This window comes from Copidosoma floridanum, unplaced genomic scaffold (genome assembly GCF_036245765.1).
Source record: "Copidosoma floridanum isolate Cflo_tuat_1 unplaced genomic scaffold, Cflo_Japanese_pri ptg000013l, whole genome shotgun sequence".
In the NCBI taxonomy this organism is placed as follows: domain Eukaryota; kingdom Metazoa; phylum Arthropoda; class Insecta; order Hymenoptera; family Encyrtidae; genus Copidosoma; species Copidosoma floridanum.
The window spans coordinates 36,757,687-36,775,408 of NW_028321890.1; the positions used below are offsets into that span (position 1 = coordinate 36,757,687).

The 17,722-nt window shown below is 43.9% G+C and overlaps 1 protein-coding gene across 1 annotated transcript; it reads left to right on the top strand.

Moving 5' to 3' along the window:
* Positions 1 to 1,131: 1,131 nt before the first annotated feature.
* On the top strand, positions 1,132 to 16,713 carry Dhit (regulator of G protein signaling double hit). Its single transcript, XM_089590855.1, has 5 exons — positions 1,132 to 2,364; positions 3,945 to 4,297; positions 8,985 to 9,101; positions 11,364 to 11,721; positions 13,211 to 16,713. Exons 1-5 carry the CDS (start codon positions 2,356 to 2,358, stop codon positions 13,535 to 13,537), a joined length of 1,164 nt encoding a protein of 387 aa, XP_089446981.1. The 5' UTR covers positions 1,132 to 2,355; the 3' UTR covers positions 13,538 to 16,713.
* Positions 16,714 to 17,722: the final 1,009 nt, after the last annotated feature.

Genomic DNA, 17,722 nt, shown 5'->3' on the forward strand with positions numbered 1-17,722 from the left:
TTTGCACGGGTGACAACGATCCGTGCACCAAAACACAAGAGTCGAGCAAAACAGCGCGTAAAGTCGATGAGAAACAAAACCGACGTAAGGGGGAAAAAAAGGATAACAAATTCAAACATCGTGGGAGCAAACGCGCGCAAACAGCACACGTATATGTATATGCGTGCAAGCTCGCCCAATGGTAACAGAGTCAGGTGGTGGGGTTGAAACGCTCGCTCCGCTCGACCGAACATCAGAAGCAACAGCTTAGGTAGAGCTCGTGTGTATAGGTGCAGGCAACGGTCGGTGAGCCAAATATACCTATACCTGGCACCTGCAGAGACGAGATCAAACGACGAGAGGTCAACGCGAAAATCCAACCGCGCAAGCTCGACCCACACATAAATGCAGTTATATATACGTATACGTAGGCTCGAAAATTCTCGCACCAGCTGAGTAAAAGCCCTTGCTTGCGCTGCACGTAAACACACGCACGCAGAAGCGCGAAAGACTATTCGCGGGTGAGAAAGAGAGAGCACCGCTATTATACCCGTGGTATGTATTGCCGATGGCGCGCGCCGTATATATACCTACGCGGTGAATTCGAGCAGCGCACGCTAAGCTGCTTTGATGTGTCTATACATGTATATGTACATACATATATATAGCCAGTGGCCGCCATATTGAAAGCTCGGAGAGGAGCTTTTTCCCTCTCTCTTTACATCTCTGTGATCTTCTTTCGGCCCTGCCGTCGGTATCGAAATATTGTGTACTGTGGATATATATAATATAAATACCAAGCTCGTGCGAGCACCAAAGAGGATAATATATACACGTTTATAGATACTTTGCTCTAAAAATACGCGCTCCGAGCAGTGCAAACGCACAGGTTCTACTTGGGATAAAAGTATAGCTGCGCGTGCATACACGATACAGGTGATGTACGGATGTAAGTATCGAAGTATATAGGGAAAAACGTGCAGCCCGGATCATCAGCCGGCAGGAGAGCTGTCAGCGGAGAAAGAGACAGCAGCGCCGCGAGGGTGAAAGCTCCGGCACATGTGTATGTATAGGACTACTTGTGTAGGCGTATATGCGGACGATGCCTCGCGCAGCTGGCAAGTAGTACGAGTCCGAATGCGACGGACCGAGTTGGCCGAGTAGCGGTGGTTAAGGCGCATCGCGCTTCCCCTTACCACACGAGTGTACGCTCCTCGTTGTCGCAAACAACGAATCATCGTATGCGTTTTGTACGTATAGTGCCAGTGGAGTCGTACAATTATACACCTTGGACACAAGTGTTATCCGGTGCACGGGAACAGGGTCTTTTTATGGTACGAGATGATGGGCCGAAAGGCGTTGGCGGACCACGACAGCGGCAGCAGTAGTACAGGGGAGCGTCTGCACAACGAGCCGTTGACCCCCCACGTCTTCGTCGTCCACAGCCGTCCGATATCCCAGTGATCCTCTCACGGTACGCCGTGCCGGTGGAGGGCGCGCGCGCACCCCAACGACCGAGAGAGGGAGAGAGAGAGAGAGGATATCCAGGAGCGTGAAAAACAGTGCACGACACGGCTAATACCCAGCCAGGAAGTAATAGGTGGTGGTGCACTCGGGGCCTGCACGTAAGGGTATATACAGTCGACGGGGATGAGCAACCCGTGCACGCCATCGCCGCCAACGAGCAGTGCCTGCCCGCTGCTGGTGTATACACTCGGCTCTCCTCGCGTCAATCGATAAGCGACTCTCTCTCCCTCTCTCTCTCTCCGCTCTCTCTGTTTTGAGGCTCGCGCAGCAGCCGCCCATAGTGTACACCCGTGTTTTTAACGCCCGTCGTCAACACCGTGTTCCCGACTCCCCTCCCCACCGTGTATGCAGCCTCGGGTGCGCTGCCTCCGCGAGTACCCCATTTTTACACCTCCTCCTCCTACACAGCTTCTTCCTTTTTTTCTTCCCTCTTTCGAGTCTCGTCCTGATCCCTAGTGGTACCCGTCGACGCCCCTCCACCCGCAACCTGGATATTGTCCCGCGGGAGGGTGACAAACATGAGCCGAGCGAGGACCAGCGGCCACGGAGCAGAACTCGTGCTCCGCGTTGCCCCGTCGCCGTAGTTATCCGCAGTGGAGTTGGTAACTGACCGGTGCTGGGAGAGGGTAACAAGTGCGAGTGCCGTTGACGGGAGCCCGGCGTTATAATATTGGCGCGATGCAGGGCCGCGGGTGCAAAGGCCTCGCGGGGGGTTAGCTACCGAATTCCCGCGGAGGACGCCACAGGACCGAGAAGGAGGCGGGAGATAGGAGATCCAGGTGGGACCGGAGGCGCTCGACGCCGGAGCCAACTGGGAGCGAGCTGGTCTCGCTAACGGGCGCATGGAACATGAAAGAGGTGAGGACATCGTATAAACTCTCGTTGAACGCTCGATGATGCCTCTCTTTGGCATTCAAAGGAATCGACTGTTGTATGATGCATGTGTACAGCCGTCGTGTGGTGCGGAGTTGAGTGTTTACGTCTCTCGAGTCCCGATGTGGGGAGGAGAGCACCCCCCATCACACACACCACCTGTATTTTTATTTATCTTCGCGCGTATGTCCCTTGGTGCGCGAGCTTGCACTACCTGCCAACCTCGTTTGTACCACTTGGCGAGATGGACATGGTTTCGAGGTTTTGCATCGGGTCAATTACTTTTGGATTCAATTGATGCGCGACTCGCGAAAGGCTGGATGTTGATTATGTTTTTTTTTTTTTTTTCTTTTCTTCCGTTGATTATTCAGCGGGTAAAGTATAATGTGATGACGTTTATTTTTATGCTCTTTAATCGATACGTTCGAAATAGCCGGTGCTGCATCTTGACAAACGTACCCAAGATTTACGACAAAGGAACGTATTATTCTTGAAATTATGTATATTTGCGTGAATGGTAGCCAAGCTTATCAAGATATTTGTGCGCTATACGTGTGTGTAGCAAACTGTTTTTCGACGTTTATGTGATGTGCGTGCGTCGCGAAGGAGGCTCTCAACGCATGACGATGAGTATGGGATAAAGTGCAACGTGACGACCCAGTTTTCTTTATCGCGTACGAAAATAACGTCGAAAATTGAATGAAGCCGAGCCTCGCGTATGTAATGTAACGTAAAGTACCTAATGATGGCGTGTTCCGTTGGAACACTGTCGAGTTACCCCCTAGTCACGCGTGTTTTCCCACATAACAACGAACAAATTTCTAATACGCACGAATCGCGACGTACACGCCCATTTATAGATTAATCAAAATGATAAACAAGCGAAGGAATGAAAAAAAAAAATGTCGAATGTAGTTTTATATTTTGTACCCAAGCACGCGAGACTGCCATAGTATACAAAAAAAAAAAAAGAGCGTAAAATATATATATATATGGCGTGGAGCCATCCATTTTTTCAGACGTGTGTGTATACACGGGCGCGTTTCGCGAAGCTCCGTGCGCCGAGTGACACAGCCCCGCTGTATTTTCTCAAACAACAGTATCGGCCCCAAGACTCCGTTGAACGTCCAAACGGAGAGCCGCTTGAGATACTCGAACGCAAGCTCTTTTTTTTTTTTTTTTTTTTTTCTTGCGCCTGTAAAATTTCGCATCTCGTTCTCCTTTTTAGGCAACCCGATGCTTTTTTGGCCACTACAAATATTCCATGATCAATCATTGTAAGCCCCAACCTGATGCAGTAGTTTTCGTATACCTATAATTAGTCGCTTGGGCCCTTTGTAGCGCGTAAGTATATACCGTAACTAGATTCGCATTACCCTGACTAAATGTTGAAATAGCGAGTGGGAGAAAAAAATTGAGTTTCGTCCGTACATGAAGCGACAAAGCTTCACTCGCGGCTCCGCACCACATATTATAGTATACATGCATTGTAGTCGAGGCCTTTGATGGCGATGCGTGTACCCTTTATCGACCAGAAAGATGATTTTTTCGTGGGTTCGCCAAAGAAATCCAGCAGACCCAACGACATGGGAGCATGCGTTAGTCACGGGCACGGTGGAGCAGGTGGGGATGGCCACGACTCGGCGAGCAGTAGCTGCCGATTGCGGGCCCAGAGCCAGGGCAGCGTCGGCCCGGACTCGACGGCCGGCACCTGCAGATTGCGCTCCCAGAGCCAAGGCACGGGCCACCAGCCCGAGAAGCAGCTGGGCTCGCCTCAGAAGCGCGGCAGTCACAACTTGGGACAGGCCCAGCAGGGCACCGGCGGGAAGCCACAACGACAAGTTCAACGGCACGGCCTCGCCGGACGCTCGCGCAGGGACAACTTTTGCCTGTGGTGGTGCTGCTGCTGCAAGTGCTCGTGCGTATACTTTATACCTATACGTTGCAGATGTGCATACACATACCTTTCTCTTTTCGTTCGTGTATTGGATTATTCGTCACTGTATATGTACAAGAAAAATGCCACCCAAAAATTACCATTTCGCTTGACAACGATGCCGTCAAACATTGGGTACTTTCTCACGTGTGCCATATATGGTATGATTATCGAACCAAGATTACCGTACACCGCCAAGTGGGTGGAACTTGGTTTTCTTTTCAACCGCACGATAATTATCTTGCTTCACGAAGAAATCGCGATCACCGGCAGTTATAATCGAATCGTTTTTACGCGCGAGGTAACAAACGACCGAGGAATTCGAAGGAAAAGCTCAGCTGCAGTACTCGGGGATCGCTCACGTGTAGAAAAAAAATGCCCCAGTCACGATGACTGTTTCCATTCGTATAGGGAATAATTCGAGTGACTCTGCCATTGTCGAAAGTACAAAAAAAAAAAAAAAAAAAAAAAGGAAAACTCAGAGTAAAGAACGTTTCGAGTATACGTTATACCTGCAGATTCCGTGGCTGGTGGTTGGAAAGAAAAGTTATTAGCCAGCTATGTAGTCATCGATTTGTCGGGGTACCCATCAATAATGATGGAATCGCGTTTTTGAATATAAGACCGATACATCGGCGAGAGGGACATGAGAAGATGGGAGAGAGAGAAACGCTGAGTCGATTGTCTGGCGCCGTTTGGCAGTTCGCAGTGTATTATACACATCCGCGCGGGGTAGTTATGACCCATTTACAGTCTCTTTCTCCATATATGTATGTGTGTATACGTAATACACGTGCACCTCTCTCTCTCTCTCTCTCTCTCTATATACACATCCATTTTACGAGCATCCACTTCCATTATGGTGTACCCACATACGTAAGAAACCGTGCGCGACTGTCGTGTGTGTCGGTCTTCACAAATATCGGCATACATACAATGTCACCGCAGCTACCTATATACATATACATAGCTGACTCGTGTATTATATTATAACTCGGGCACGCGAACCTCCATATACGAATATGTATATATATATATGGGAGGTCGTATACCATTAGGTATACATTTATACTTTGCACATGCAATTACGCGCCTCGCATCGACTACTACTCCACCTGTATACACGTGTACATACACGCGTATGCTATTGTAAAACTTTTATCCAATACACGAACGTGAAATACGTATGATGATGGTGATGTATATTGATGCACGCGGTATATACATATAAATACCATATTATGTTCGTGCAATAAATGATGTATTTTCTTCGTGTGTATGTTTCATGTTCGATGGGCCGTACATATATGTGTACACGCTACAGGCACAAATGGTAAGCGCAGTTTATACTTTATACTACTCTCCTCCTTTTCTGTAATTGCGAAAACGAGCATGATTCCCTCGGTATTTTTATATAATATATACACATACGCGAGGGGGATGTATCGGTGGGGGGAGGGGGTTGTATTGGCTTGTTGTCACACACATATACGTATATAAATGGTACATCGAAGAGTATATAGAAAGAAAACGCGATGGGGCGCGTGCGCGAAAATCTGGGCCGACTCGGCGCCCTCGTAGGTATACACAGGCACTTTGCGAGCAAAGGAGCCTCCTATCGCGCAAAGCCGCGTGCAATATTCAAACAGTCTGCGGCTAATAAGTCACTTGCCTCAATTACCATATATATTATATATTTACCTATATGTCAAACTAGTGTGCACACTTTGGCTTTTACGTTTCTTTTTTGTCTACTTACCTATTATACCCCCTTTGTGCGACGAGTTTTTTCTTCTCTCTTGCTCGGTTTTTTACCAATATATTATATAGAGATTCAGATGCCGCTTCGTGTTTGTTTGCCAAAATCGCAAAAGCCACGGTGTGCTAATATTTATACAAACGGCAGTGCGTTGTGGTGCGCGTACAGTTTCCAAGTGCTCGAGTAAAAGATGACCCGATGAGTAAGGCTTGGCTGCAACCACCAGCAAACACGACGACAACCGGGAGCTATGGAGTTTTGGCGGAAACTCGTGCTCAAGTAAGGGGGGAGGGGGGACTTTCCACCGAGCCATCGCGTGTACACGTGCGGCTCTCAATACGCCTCCAGAGTGTAGGGTACCTCCTTTTCATTTTAATTTTCAGAAGAGTCTCTTTTTTATCTTATTTTTCCTCTCGAGGGGAGATTGGAAAATTAATCCCAGCTCCGGGTATATCGCTCTCTTTGGGCTGTTTTTTCTTGCATCAAAAGTAGATCCCTGTCGACGGGTTTATTTCAAAACCGGTGAATAAAAAAGAGTATCAAGTGCTCGTTAAAATGCCTCCTCGTCGTCGTAGCTGCACAATCGATAGCTGTGTTATTCAATCCCCGTCGTTATTTTATTTCACTTTTTTTTTTTTTTTTTTTTTTTTTCGAGTACTCGACGTGAAAAAGTGGAAAAATAATAATGATGACGATAATAAATCGTTAACAGCCCAATGAGGACGAAATGGCTCAATACCCCTTTGAGCCGACCAATTGGGTATCTGCCAAAAACTAGCTCTCAGGTCTCGCAAAAGTGCCGTCGTTAAATTATTTAGGGTATGCACAGCGACAGGTATAGGCATAAAAGAGACCGGGGGGGTATGTAAATTGAAATCAATAGAAAATAGAGCCGTGATACGATGCAGCCCGAGCGGGACGTAAAGTTATAACGTCAAAGATACTACCGGTCAGATAATGTAGTTACTCACTTGGCACATAACCGATCGCCGCGTGTGTTTTATTGTCCTTGCCTTTACGCGTGTGGTAACCTATATGTACAATATAATGCCAACTTTTCCGCGTACGTTCACGCGGAACTCTGATGCGGAGGAAAAAATGTCTTTTCACCGGTCAACCCTTGATTTCTCGCGGATTAATTTTTTTTTTTTTTAGGAATACTCCCAAACGAGCCTATTAATGACTCCATGCATGATAATTATTAATGCGATACGTCAAATTATTATTTTTTTTCTTCTCCTCGTTTACACCGACTCCAGTCTGCGTCCTCCCTCTTTTTTTTTTATTGTTTGGCTGGCTTTAGAAAAAACAAACTCTGGCTTCCGGCGCCCGCGCCGACACGTGCTTCCGCGACTTCTTTCGTTATGTACGTAAATGTACATGCGTTACAGCCAGACGGCGGAGGTCGGAGTCCCAACAATGTTAATATACACGCGCGTAAGTATACGGTACATACAATATACACGTGCACCGTGTGCCGAGTATATAATATATATGCGCGTGGGTGGTGTATATAAATGCGTTATATATATATATATGCCAAGTAAAACATGTGCACTTATATAGCGGGGCTGCATCTATACGCTCGCCCATTCATATCGTGTTGTTTGCCGCACATCAGCTACATCACGTGTGTGCGTGCCTCTCTCTCTCTCTCCGTGATGGTCTAATCTTTCCCTCCTCGCCCTCTCAACGTTGCTGCTCTCCCACGTCCTAAACCGAGTGCGTGCAGCTGCTGGAGCTGGTTCTCTTTCTTTCCTCTTTTCTATTTATCTCTTTCTCCCGCCCGCCGGTCTTTGCATTATACGTGTCTGAAACGTGTATATGAGTCAATCCACAAAAAGTTACCCAAATTTTGTCCCCAGCTCGGGAGAAAAAATTTGTTTTTTGAAGCACACTCTCGGCACATGCCTCATGTTATGTACTGTGCGGAAAAACTCGCAAACATGGGTGTCAGTCGAGGTGGCTCACCTTTTTTTCGATTTTTCATGCAATTATTACGTCCATGTAAGGGTGTGTAATTTTTGCATGTCAATGACAGAGAACGGTGTTCACGATTTTCCTTCATTTTATACAGGATCTCGAGAAAAAGCAGCCCTATCGCGAGGATTTGTTTCAAAAATTTAATTTTTTTTTTCCCTGAGAGGTGACAAACTGGGTATATTTTTTTTGTGGATTTACTCGTATGTGTATATGTATGTATAGGTAGCAAAATATGTGTGTGCGCGCGTGTGGCTGCGAGTGTCCCTCGCTCGCATTCTTCGCAGCCTGCGGGCACCAACTTATACACTCTTGTATTGTTGATTCAGTAGAATTTAAGAGCTCGAGTCGGCTAACCGCAAAACGTCGAGAGAATTTTATACATTTGATTTCATCTTCATCGAATTGTTATCGTTTTTCGCTCGAATGTTGTAACTGTATATTTTATACATATACATATATACATATATACATATTCATATACGTTAATAGTAAACATGTGCTCGAACTGCAGCTCGTGTCATCGGTTGTGGCAACTTGGGTATGGTTTTGTTCTTCTTATACATTATGCTTATGTTGGATTTTTTCGTTCCCTCATAATGTGAAAAACTTCAAAAAATGCCATACCCTGTAACTACTATATAATTAAATGTACGACGATGCATAAGCTTATCTGGTGAAAGTTACGGGCGATAGTGTCACGAGTGTACAAATATATATAATATATCTGTTATTCCAAGTCCAAGAAAACAGTATAGGCTGTTAAATGTTTACGTTATCCGATGGTTGGTCGGCGATTTCAAACTATCGCCTATACGGTATGACCTCACCTCGGTGTGTTTGTAATAATTTGACGGTTCTTGCCTCAGTTGGTGACTCGCACCTCGAGAGTATACGCACATCATCGGCAATAATCAATTATTTTGGTTGAGTTTGTATCGTACACGTGCGCGTTAGGATGCCTTGTTTGTGGTTCAAAGAGGAGTCTGATGTTTTAGACCATGAGGATGCCAATAATTGCTCAAAGTGGTTTTGGGGAAGTTTAACGTATGTAGAGATGCATTTTTTCATACTATGTAAAAATTTTTTTCCTTCTTTTCGCCGCACATTTCATTATTTTATCAAATTGAGTGATGAAAATCGAGGATTATCAGTGGTTTCATCGTTCGTTTAACATTCACCAAGTTTAAAAGAGGGAATTGGCAGTTGGTCTCAAATTTAAAGGGTAGATACATTTTTTTTTTTTTTTTTTTTTTAAAGACATGTATACTGTTCATTGAAAGAACATGTTGAGAGACCGGGACGCTCGACACATTTAAATGATGTCGCGTGAAATTCTTCCGATTTTTACGATCATTCGATGATTCTTCTATATGTGAATATGTAAAAACACCTCTTATGTTCGAGGTTAAAAAGAATACTTGCCTTTGTGTCGGCTAGAATAATAATTAGTAAGATGGTAATTGGTTGAAAGTGACTCATCAGTATAGAAATTGTAGAAAAACTTACGTGAGTAATTATTACTATATTTTGTTTCTCAACGTAAAGATTATCATAGTTACGCGGTGAAAAATTGAAGTATCGTCTTGTAAAATAAATGTAAATTGTGACGAAATTCCAAAAAAAAGAAAAAAAAAAAAATTTGCAAACAAAGTTACTCGTCAAATGTTTCGTATCTGCTTTGTAATATACTTGACTGCCAACGAAGCAAGTACCTGACTGCTAGATTAAAAATATTTAAAGCTTTGTGTGTAACGATATATTTTAAGATTGATTTAAGGTGGCTTAAATACTAGGTGCTGAGGAGACTGCATTTTTGGTGATGATTTTTAATTCGCTATTACTCTAAATGGGGAAGATAAAATATTACGAAACAAGTACATGGTACTTTTAAAGACATGGAGCTTCCAGCAACGTTTTTTTAGAATTAAACGATTTTTAAATTTAGTAAGTAAAAATTGTAACCTTAAAAAAACATCATTTCGACCAACGAAAGCATGACTCGAAGTTTTTAGCCTTTTCCATTATATAGATCGTTTAAAAGTAATTTAGTGATCAGTATCGCATCGCATGCAAAGTCTTTTTGTGTTTGTGAGGAGAGTGTACAGGTATTGGTAAGATTTTTGTCATAAACTATTAAATAAAAACTCACTGCTCTCCAGTCGATTTCGAGCAGTCTTTTACTTGAGACGATGAAGCTTAATAATGTAATAAACAATTCCTTAGACTTTTATCACTATTATTTATTCATTTAACTATTTTTGTACAGTACAACTTTTTCGCACATTAAGTAGGTACTTGACTCCAAAGTTTTTTCGTATTTCATATTGAGTAGATAAATTTCTAGCAGCAAGTAAGTCATCGCACCAATCGCACTGCGTGAAAAGAAGAGTAGAAATCGAGGTGACGTTTACATTTAGATTAAAGCACGATGTCTCGATTAACACTGTCAACCTATAGTTTCAAAGGCTAGAATCCATTAGAAATTTCATGGGAGCTTTGTGATATAGATTCATAGTAACAGAATAAGTCAACTTTCAAACAGTTTTTCTCGCTGAGCCTACTTTGATTATTTCGTGGTATACACGGTGTTGGTTCAACTTCATTAACAACCTTTCACTGTCTCAAAAGATTTAGTGATGAGCAGCCTCGATTAAACCGATGATGGGATAATCGAAAAAAGTGCGGATTTTAATCCACAATGGCTATACGAAACTTGATCAAATCTGGTAAACCCTATTACGACGTATCGAGGTGTGGGTTAACCGGCATTGGGAAAATACGAGGGAAAAAAATATATCTGAGGTGAGGCAGAAGTTACGTTACTCGTCAAGTAATAAGCAAAGAATTCAGATTGAGCATTATATTGAAAAATTGATCCCCGTCGATCGATGAAACACATTGAAACCAACTATAAATAAACCGCCCTACGAGGGACCTCACCCCCCCCCTCCTCTCTATTTATAATGCGATGAAATATTTACAATCGCACCAATGGGAGATGCAGGCAACCGAAACGTCCGTATTAAACAAACATATAGCACTCAAAACGATTTGACCTCAACCTCGCGATTATAGGCACATAATCGAACACGTAACTACGAGCATAAAATATACGACATATAATAGGATCGCTATTAACGTCACTTTTATATGCGAGAATGGCACTTGCGTGCACTGTATTTGTACATCTTTTTTTTTTGTTTTTTTTTTTTGTTGTGGTCCTGCGTTATCATTACTATAAAGTTCTGTCGTATGGCAGCTTTGTTGTTGTCATTTGTAGTAACGGACCGTATTGTGCATTCGCAGCTTGGCGAACGTGGGCCAAGGCAACGCGGCCTCCCTGCGCCCAGGTGGCGACTACGGGGTGGACGTGGGCCTGCTCGCGGAGCTCCTTGGGGGCGAGTTGGGCAACGAGCTGAACCACGAGCTCGACAAGATCAGCATGGAGGAGATCCAGGCGTGGGGCGAGTCGTTCGACCGGCTGATGCGCAGCCCCGTCGGGCGCACCCTCTTCAAGGTATTCTGCGTGAGCGAGTACAGCGACGAGAACATCGCCTTCTGGCTCGCTTGCGAGCAGCTCAAGAACGAGCAAAAACCCGACAAGATCGAGGAGAGGGCGCGCACCATCTACGACAATTACATATCCATCATCTCGCCCAAGGAGGTGAGTCTATTACTTTATTACTTCTTGATGTACCTGGGTGTGTTGCTTTGGTTCGCCGAAAAGCATTCATTTCGCTGGAACACGGGAAATCACCTATAAACAAATACTTTCCGTGTACAACACTTTTGCCAATCATTTGGATTGAATACAGAGTTTAAAAAAATAACTTTGGTGAATTGCTCATGGGACCACGAACCCTTCCCAATTTCACTTGGTTGATTAATATGTCATTCACCTAATGTTTTCGCATCGACCGATTTTTATTACAAGTTATACTCGGGTCCGTCGCTTCCAATAATACAAAAGAAAAAAAACATACACACGTGTCAGTTACTGTATATGTTTGGTACAACGAATTTTCACACCCTACTCCGCACCGATCGTGCATATGTTTTACGATGATAATTTTTAGCCCTGGAAAACGCGGCGCTGTGCCAGCTCGTTGACGATTGTGCCTTTGACAAAACGACTTTTCTCTCGGGAGCAAAGTTTTTAAACTCGACCCTTTGCACGAAAAAAAAAAAAAAAAAAAAACAATAGTTACTCGCACTTCACAGAGGAGCGCGCGATATACGGAATTCGCTCGGTGAGCAATCACTTAAGCTCTTTTTCTCCATCCCCCTCCCCCGCCTCGAGAGATCCGCGTTGAAATGGAGCCCTGAAATAAGCAGGCCTCGCCTTTCAATTCTCATTTCTATGATATCTGGAACTCCTCGCTATGCATCCGCTATGCAAGAAGAAATGAGAAAAAAAATCGGGTGCCAGAAAGAGAGCGAACAGAGGAGACACTGCAGGAGAGTAGAAGCATCCATACAATAAGGTACACCCTATCGGTTCACGCGCAAGCCGGCTTGCCTACCTGCAGGCGCTTTCTCCTGGCGATGCTATACATGTTATATTAGCAGCTATGTAGGTATACATAATATACCTGATGCTTATACTTACTCACAAACAACACACAGCCCGTAGCGACGCGACGAAGGGGTGTGACTGATCGAAGCGCGCTAAATATAAACCCTCGTCGTTTGCTCGTCATTATTTCCACTTACAGCTTTTTTTTTTTTTTTTTTTTTTTTCTTTTTACGCTCTCCGATTCTCAGGATGACGAGCTTTTCTCGTGCATGACGCGACTTTCGGTACACAGAACTGGCCAACTATACGTGCTCGGTTACATGATACATACGCTGTCGTTGACGTCACCCCGAGAGGTGTCGAGATTCGGCCGATGATTAAAATATACTCACCCTTCGTGGAGTAAAAGTATATCTCGATTCCCTTCAAATGTGCCAAAAGACACGGCAGGCTTTCACTGCGAGTGTGGCAAAAAAGAGATGCATCTCGAAAAATAGTAACAACTAGTTTGCGAAACGGAAAAAAAAGTAGGTGCCCCGTCCCAAAAAGGGAAGGAATGTACGAAGGGCACATTATATCCACATGTTGTGTTTATTGTCTATAATGAAAATGTCGCGTGTCTCGATGTAAATTCCAGGTGAGCTTGGACTCGCGGGTGCGGGACATTGTGAACCGCAACATGACCCAGCCGACGCCCCACACGTTCGACGAGGCCCAGCTGCAGATCTACACGCTGATGCACCGGGACTCGTACCCCCGCTTCATCAACAGCGAGATATACCGGAGGGTGGCGCGACTGGGGCACGCGCGTCCCTTCGACAACCCGGCGAGCGCTATGCAAGACGCGAGCAACCGGCCGCTCGAGGACAGCGTGACCAACGTGGTGGGGACCGACCCCGGCCCGGATCCGGCCCCGGCCACTGGCTCCCTCGAGACCCGCAAGTCGAAAAAATCCATCACGTAATCGGGCCCCGCTGCGTAACACCCCTCCGGTGTATAGCATTACATCCTCGTCGACTGATGCGGGGAGAGGAAGCGACGGGTTTTTCTGTACACCTCACAGGCAAAGGTGCCCGCCCCTCCCCTGATATTATTGTTATTATTATTATTATTATTATTATTAAAATTATACACAGCTATATACATATACGCTCGTTCGCGTGCGCTGGAATTATGATGCTGTCTCCACGTGGATACATGGTGGGATTTTGACGAACACTTTGCCGACAATGAGAAGAAAACAAAATAATGAAAGTGAACAAATCCGCGAGTGCGGGCAAAAAAGAAAAAAAAAAAAAGAAATAAAAACAGTGAAGCACAACAAACGCGCGTGGCTATACGAGAAAAAGGGAAAACAACATTTTTCTTCTTCATCCACTTCGCGTGTATGTATGTGAATGTCATAGGTATATAACATATACAGTACACGTATGACAGACGAGCGAGAGGCGTCTCCTTTTTTAATTCAGTCTTTCTTTCCTATTACGCACACGAAAAAAAAAAATATATATATATATATATCTATGTATGAATATAAAAGAAAAAGGAGAAAAAAGTAGTATATGACGGCTGTACGAGGTGCACGCGCGTGGTGTACACTCGACGGCTGAATTATTACAATTACGTGTACGTGACGTATATTATGCGAGCGACGCGTTTCCTCGAAAAGAGATCCACCGATCCTAATCGACGATTAAACGACTCGTCGTTTGTTGTATACGGACACACGCCGCGTATGATGCTAGAGATAAAATTAAGGGAGCATGTGTTGTTTAAACGATGATAATAATAATAATGAAAAAAAAAAAAAAAAAAAAAAAAAATGGGTCTTCCAACGAGAAGCCATACACCGGGGCCACAATATCAGAGACTATGTATACATATAGATACACCATACAATGCTTGCGCTGTAAAAGAAACAAAAAATCCACACGGGTAAAACAAAACGATCGTGCGTACATGATAACACTGTCTAGTAGCAAAAAAAATACAAAGGAGCAAACCTCTCGGAAGCTTTCTCGTGTTGCACGCTACTCTGGAGCTTTTCAAACGCGAAAAGAGCGCACGCACGCACACGCGCGCAAATTTGTCATACGCACACGTTCGCGAGTGTACAAATTGTATTAGCGCGAAAAGCAAAAACAACGTCACGTTAATTTCCGCGTCGCATGGCTCTGGCGCTTTTTTTCCTCCATACCTCTCTTCTTCTCCCTACTCCTCCTACAGCATAAAACGCAAGCTCCGTCGCATACGTATACTTATAAATGTATACCCACCCTCCTGCGCCGTCTTATCGCGTTCGAGACTACATGCGTGACATAATTATTGCTATTACAAGTAGATGTACCTTCATTATTATTATTATTATTGTTGTTGCTGTTGCCGTTGTTGTGCACTCTAGCGAAGCATACAAAAAGAGCGCATTTGCTCGCCACTGTGTTTATTGAGAAAGTCGACAGAGCAACAAGATAAAATACGAGTAACGCACTTTACTTTACCTATGGATGTTACACCCGCCGATTTGTTACAATTTATCATTATAATTTTTTATTGAAAAAAAAAAAGAAAAAAGGAACAATAAGTGAAAATTATGATATACCTTTATAAAAACACCATTGAATAAACATTTTCGTGTCTCAAGCGATGCAAAGCGTGATGATTTTTTTTTTTTTTTCTTCTCTCCGTCAACTTGTCATTTTTTTTTTTATCCATGCACCACGTTTGCTTTACCCTTTCTCTCTACTGTAACAACATTTTCTCACGAGCAGGCACAACTTAATTTTTCCATACATACCATTTTGTTCCTCGCTCTTGTACTCTATGGACTATACACCGTACCATTCCACTTCTTTCACCGCTGCGAGAATCTAAGGTGCATGAAAAAAAAAAAGAAAAAAACTTATACTTTTTCCCTCTTCAATTATACTCGAGTACTTGTACAAACTCCGCTGCGTTCGTACTTTTATACTTACGCGGTTTATGCGCTCGGCGAACTGATGGTACTTATACAGAGGCGAATAAAAAAAAAAAAAAATAGCAGGGGTCGAGTGCTCTCTAATGGGCGCGCTGCATGACCCAAGAGCGCCCGTGGACTTTTCCTCGATTGGAAAGATCCCTCCGACGTGTCCCGGCTGATGCCGTGGATGATGCGCATGGGGTTGAGTTTCTTGCTCATCAAAGGGTTGACAAAATTCTCCGCTGCCAGTCACCTATTGATTCAGTCCGAGTTTTTTTATTTTTTTTTTATTTTTCGTCAACCGAGAAGTGGGTGGTAATGAACCTAATAGAGAAACTGCACGCGGTATTGGCGCACGCCGTATAATATGAAATTGACGGGGAAAGCTCTGCGAGTGCGAGGTATGGGGGGCTCCGTCGTGCGGGTAATTTCATTACGGCTTGACCTTTCCGTCACGGCTTGTCGAGGCTCGAGGGTAAACACATTTTAGACCATTGACTCTCTCTTGAATTTTTTTTTTTTTTTTTTTTCCAAGTCAAGATTAAGCGACTGTCGCGTAATACGTTGAAATGCAAAATTATAATACTAAAGAAGCCAACGCGTACGAGCTTTGTTTTTGCATACCTACTTAGTTTGGGGAGCGCGAGCATGTAAAAAAAAAAGAAAAAAAAAAGTATAAACATTGTAGCCGCGCGGAGAGATAAGAAATACACGGCTGTGTCGAATAAACGCGAGTCCGTACTACAGGCCAAAGAGAGCATGGAGTTACCGGTCAAGAGTTGCTCGGGGGAAAAGTAAAATCCATAAAAATGTGGCGAAAAATACAGCAACTCTCGAGAAAGGGACAACTCAAATTTGAGGCACGCCTTTTGCGTCGTTGCGCCGTTGAAATAAACACCACCTAGGATGGCCTAAAGTGTCCGCTTTGCGCGATGAGCGCGAATTCGAGAGAAAGGGTGACAAGGATGGAGCTACGCTCGTTGGCTAGGCTCCAAGTGTTTCTTTCCGGGCGAGCGAGGAAACAACACACGATGCACGAAAACGAAGCGAGTTATGAAAAAAAAAGGTGTGCGAAAGATGGTGAGATAAAAGAGGGGCTCGTGAAGCGCGCGAGAAATGCTAAATGGCACCAGTGGGTGCGAGTTGTTGTTATCTGATGTACTTTGTTTTTTTTTTTTTTTTTTTTTTTTTTTTTTAATACATGCTTGGAGAAGGTTGATACGTAGAGAGGAAGAAAAAATAACTAAGCGAGATTTCTCGGCGCAAAAGAGTCAGTCGCTATACAGTGTTTGGCCACTACCTTGTATAGACATATATATCATATAAATAAAGTAACGCAACAAAAAAACTCTGCTACGACGATTCATATTATTATATACATTGTAGGAACGAACCAAAAAAGTAATTGCGTCGTGTATACGAGTGAAGCGAGGTACACGATAACAAAAGCTATCAAACTCAAAGTGCAAACACATAAAACAAACAAATAAATAAATAAAACTCACTACAGGTATTACACGAGTACAAAAATCGATCCGAGTGAGGCAATTCGTTGAAAAATTACCGCGTAAGATTCAACGACGACGACCAGGTTGTTTCGTGTTGTGATCCTTGTCGTAATTTTCACGCCAATTTCCTCGCATCGGCATCACATAATTATAAAGACATATTTGCATGTAACACACTTATATTAATGCTTGCATAAGCGCGAGCGTTTTGTTAGCGACAATTGAAATGGGATCCTCCGTTGGCTAAGGTGATAACACGAATTACACGAAGCACAATGTTTTGCATGACATACAAGTGACGTAAGCGCGCGCGCTCGAGTTACTGCATAAATATTATAATTGCGTACAATTAAAGCGCGTCTGCGTGTGTGTGCGTGCGTGCGCGCGTGTGTAATCTAGTCGTGGAAGGAATTGAGGATAGAGCAGCAGCCAAAATATGATTATTCAAGTGTGCGTCGCTTATATGAGAAGTTGCGCACTCGATGATAATATTATATAAGCATACGTATATATGTGTATATACATCGGTATGCAGAAAAGAACTCGTTATTCATGTACTTAATCGACATACGATTAATAGTGTAATTTTACAAGACTTTGCGACTTCGTGTATGATGTACATGAGAACAGCATACTGTTGTACTCGGATATAGCTTTCTTTTGTAGGTTGAATGATTGCAACGCG